Source organism: Pezoporus occidentalis, unplaced genomic scaffold, assembly GCF_034315485.1.
Source record: "Pezoporus occidentalis ecotype Australia unplaced genomic scaffold, CSIRO_AGI_Poc_V1 ctg314, whole genome shotgun sequence".
Classification (NCBI taxonomy): domain Eukaryota; kingdom Metazoa; phylum Chordata; class Aves; order Psittaciformes; family Psittacidae; genus Pezoporus; species Pezoporus occidentalis.
In genome coordinates, this window is record NW_026915095.1 from 238,631 (window position 1) to 242,440 (window position 3,810).

The 3,810-nt window shown below is 44.1% G+C and overlaps 1 protein-coding gene across 1 annotated transcript; it reads left to right on the forward strand.

The window, feature by feature from the left end:
- The first annotated feature begins 234 nt into the window (after nt 1-234).
- Nucleotides 235-3,515, forward strand: HOXC11 (homeobox C11). Its single transcript, XM_062628377.1, has 2 exons — nt 235-1,303; nt 2,603-3,515. Exons 1-2 carry the CDS (start codon nt 628-630, stop codon nt 2,833-2,835), a joined length of 909 nt encoding a protein of 302 aa, XP_062484361.1. The 5' UTR covers nt 235-627; the 3' UTR covers nt 2,836-3,515.
- The last annotated feature ends 295 nt before the right edge of the window (nt 3,516-3,810 follow it).

Genomic DNA, 3,810 nt, shown 5'->3' on the forward strand with positions numbered 1-3,810 from the left:
AAAAACAAAACCAGGAAAATAAAACAAAAGGCAAGAAAAATAAAAAATAAAAAGAAAAAGCACGGGGGGGGGGAAAGGCAAGAAAAAATAAGAAGGGCAAGGAAGGGGGAAAAACAAGGGGGAAAAAGGCAAGGGAAAAAAGGCACGGGGAAAAAAGGCAAAGGAAAAAAGGCAAGGGAAATAAAGGCAAGGGGAAAAGAAACAAGGGAAAAAGAAAAGGCAAGGGGTAAAAAAAAAAAAAAAGGCGAAGGAAAAAAAAAAGCAGGAAAAAAAAAGGAAGAAAAAAAAAAAAAGGCAGCAACTTCACAAGCCGCCCCTTGTACTTGTTCTGCTGCGAGTGCTTACAAGGGGTGTGCCTTCAGGAAAATGAATACAAATCTGCCCTTGATTTTCATAATGTTTCTGCGGTGTTTGCAAACCAATCGTTTGAACCTCTGAGATCTTACCTAAGTGAACCACTCCTACGCATCTAAGTGCTCCAAACTGATATATGACAATATCTACTTTGGATCACGTGTCCGCCGGAGCGACTAAGACGGATAGCGCGTCATCTCGCCTTCCCAAATTTTTTCCCCTCCGCACATCGGATCCCAAACATCTAGCTATAGGAGGAAGAAAAGGAGAAAGATGTTTAACTCGGTGAACCTGGGCAACTTCTGCTCCCAGTCGCGTAAGGAGAGGAGCGCTGAGTTTGGAGAAAGGGCAGGTTGCGCTTCCAATCTCTACCTCCCCAGCTGTACCTATTACGTCCCTGAATTTTCAACTGTGTCATCTTTCTTGCCACAGGCCCCCTCTCGCCAAATCTCCTACCCTTACTCCACCAACCTCTCGCAAGTGCAGCCCGTGCGAGAGGTCTCCTATGGTCTAGACCCCTCGAGTAAATGGCACCACCGCAGCAATTACGCCTCGTGTTATTCCGCAGAAGATCTGATGCATAGAGAGTGCATCCCGCCTTCCACCATGACCGAAATGCTAATGAAAAACGAGAGCGTGTACAGCCACCACCACCCCAGCTCCAACCACCCGGCACCGACGGGATTCTACACCAGCATGAACAAAAACACTGTCTTGCCCCAAGGTTTCGACCGCTTCTTCGAAAATGCCTATTGTGGGGCGGAAAATCCGGCTGAGAGCTGCCTGCAGAAGGGTGAGGGCAAAGTGGAGGCAGAGTCCCAACCCCACGCACTGTCATCCCGCGGAGAGCAAGGTATAGACCCGGAAGATGAGGAGGAAAACACAAACCCAGGGTCTTCAGCCTCGTCCTCTTCTGTCACCAAGGAAGGAAGCAAAAGCAGCAATTCGAGTAGGTAGAGCAGTAAATGGAAAGGTTAAGGGACTAGCCCGTGTGTTTTGTCGGTCAAATTTTATGTGGAGTTTTATAAGCATTCAAAGGATTTTATTATAACCTACAAAGCTCTTTCTTCCAACGAGAAGAATTTTTACGATGGGAAAAGCTCTTTGAAAAAAATGGAGATGTTAGGTGCAGACACAGTATCTTAGAGTCTGTGAAATTTTAAAAGCACACCATCGTGACAAATATTAACTTTGATCATGAACTTACATGAGCATTTTAAAAGGATTTGGTCCCGGGTTGCTGAGGGTAAAAGGCAATTGGGCAGAACACTACTTTAGCTGCCTGTGCTTTCTTTTAGGCACTAAGATGCATGCAAAATCTTCGGGGCGGCTTTTCCCCCCCTTTTCTTTCTTTCCTTTTTTAATTAAAACTGTATGTCGAGTCTTTTCTCTTGCTGGGGATGCAGTGCTAAGGGGGAAATCTGCCGAATTCGCAGGCAAAGCTGAGCGTTCCCTTCGATTTTTCAGTTTAAAGTGGCATTTATTCTCCTTCGAGGCAAGTGGAGCGTCCAGCTTTTGTCAGGAAGGGCTTTTACTTACGTCTCTGTTTGTTTGGGTCTTCGGGGGGGGGGATGTTTTTTGCATGCACTCACGTTTTCTAGGCAGTCTTGGAGCTGTTTTAGAGGCTGGATCCAGGCAACCTTGCAAGTTGGCGTTCAGCGTGGGGCTTTTTTGGGAAGAGGGGAGGGTTGTCGTGTTTTCCTATTTGCTTTCGTGGTGCAAGTCCCCTTTTGCAGCTCAGATGCAAAGTTCTTTTTTGACTTTGATTCCTTTTTGCGTGTGTGGCGAGGACTGGAGTTAATAAAAAACTTATGCGGAACGTAATATCTAGTTCCTCTGATTCCAACCTTGCTCATGCTGTTTCTATACAGATAACAGATTTGCAGCTGAGCGTGGGGCTTTTTTACTTTTTGATTTCCCAGCCTCTCTAACCCTGCTCCAGCAGCCTGCTGCCTCCAGTCCAAGGCTGTTCCTTATTTAAGCAATAAATAAGCACCGAAAATCTCTGCATGTGCCTGCATAAAGCCCCGTGCAGTGGGAAAATGATTCCACCACGGTCCTTAAGACCCTGTGTAACCTCACCTCTGCTACCCTTAACAATAGGCGAACTGCTGGAAGATGTCTTCCCCCCTCCTTGCATTAATAACCGGAGTTATTAAGCTGCTCCTATTTATCTGATCAGCTGTGAAGATGAGTCTGTGTTTTGCCTTTCCTTAGGATGTTTACCCTGCCTTCTGGTTCTTTTAAGGTGCTCCCAGAACAAGGAAGAAGAGATGCCCCTATTCGAAATTCCAGATCAGAGAGCTAGAGAGAGAATTTTTCTTCAATGTCTATATAAACAAAGAGAAAAGGCTCCAGTTGTCTAGGATGTTAAATCTCACTGACCGACAGGTTAAAATTTGGTTTCAGAACAGAAGAATGAAAGAAAAAAAACTAAGCAGAGACCGCCTGCAGTATTTCTCTGGAAATCCCTTGTTGTGAACATCTTTTGAAATCCCCTCTGCTGGTGAAGGGTCGGTGTGTCGAGGAAGGAACAGTTGCGAGCAGGGCTTTGCCCTTTGAGTCGACAAAGCAACCTCAAAGTTTAAGCCTTTTCGTTACTTATATGTTACTATGTCTGGGACAGCGCTGAGTAACAAAAGGAGTGAGATTTTTCTGTCAGTTCCCGCTTCAAGGACTTGAATTCCATGAACATTTTATTTAACTTTTTTCCTTTTTTTTTCTTTTTTTTTTTTATATATATATTTTTTCCTTCCCTGAACAGGTTGGGATTCCCCCCCCCCTTCTTTTTTTTTAATTCTTATTTTTATTGTTATTATTATTATTTAGGCACCCTGTCCGTTTGAATAAATCGCAGTGCTGGGTGTTACTACCACGGTGGTTTCAATATGCAGCTGTGTTATCACAAGAGCGGCCAAAGTCTCCCTGTAGGATCAAATCACTTCATCTGGGTGAGTGAGTGTGCGTGTGTGAATCCACACAGAGACATGTGTGTCCTTCTATGTGTGTGTGTGTGTGTGTGTGTGCACATTCACACCCACCCCGCTCATCTCTGTTCTAAAGGAAGATCATTATTTCCACCTCCTCCGCCCACCCTTTTTATCTAAAAAGATATATATGCATATATATGTGGGAGCGTGTGCGTATATATCCATATATATATTCCCTGCAGTATCATTTCTACATTTGGCGTCCGTAGAGGGGGGGAAATCCAGGCGAAAATTTGCAATAACTGTCTCTGATATGGTTTGTAAATACGTTTTGTAGTGTTTTATTTGAATTCCCCCCCACTTCTCCCCTCCGTAAATGGGAGACGAAGAACAAGAGAGGAAAAAAACCTAAAAATCCTGAGAAAGAATAATAATTAAAAAAAAAAAACAAATATCTTTGTGTATGTAAAGTGAGTCCCCGGGACACTCTGTGAAATTCTGTGGCAAATAAAGACACTGCAAGCTG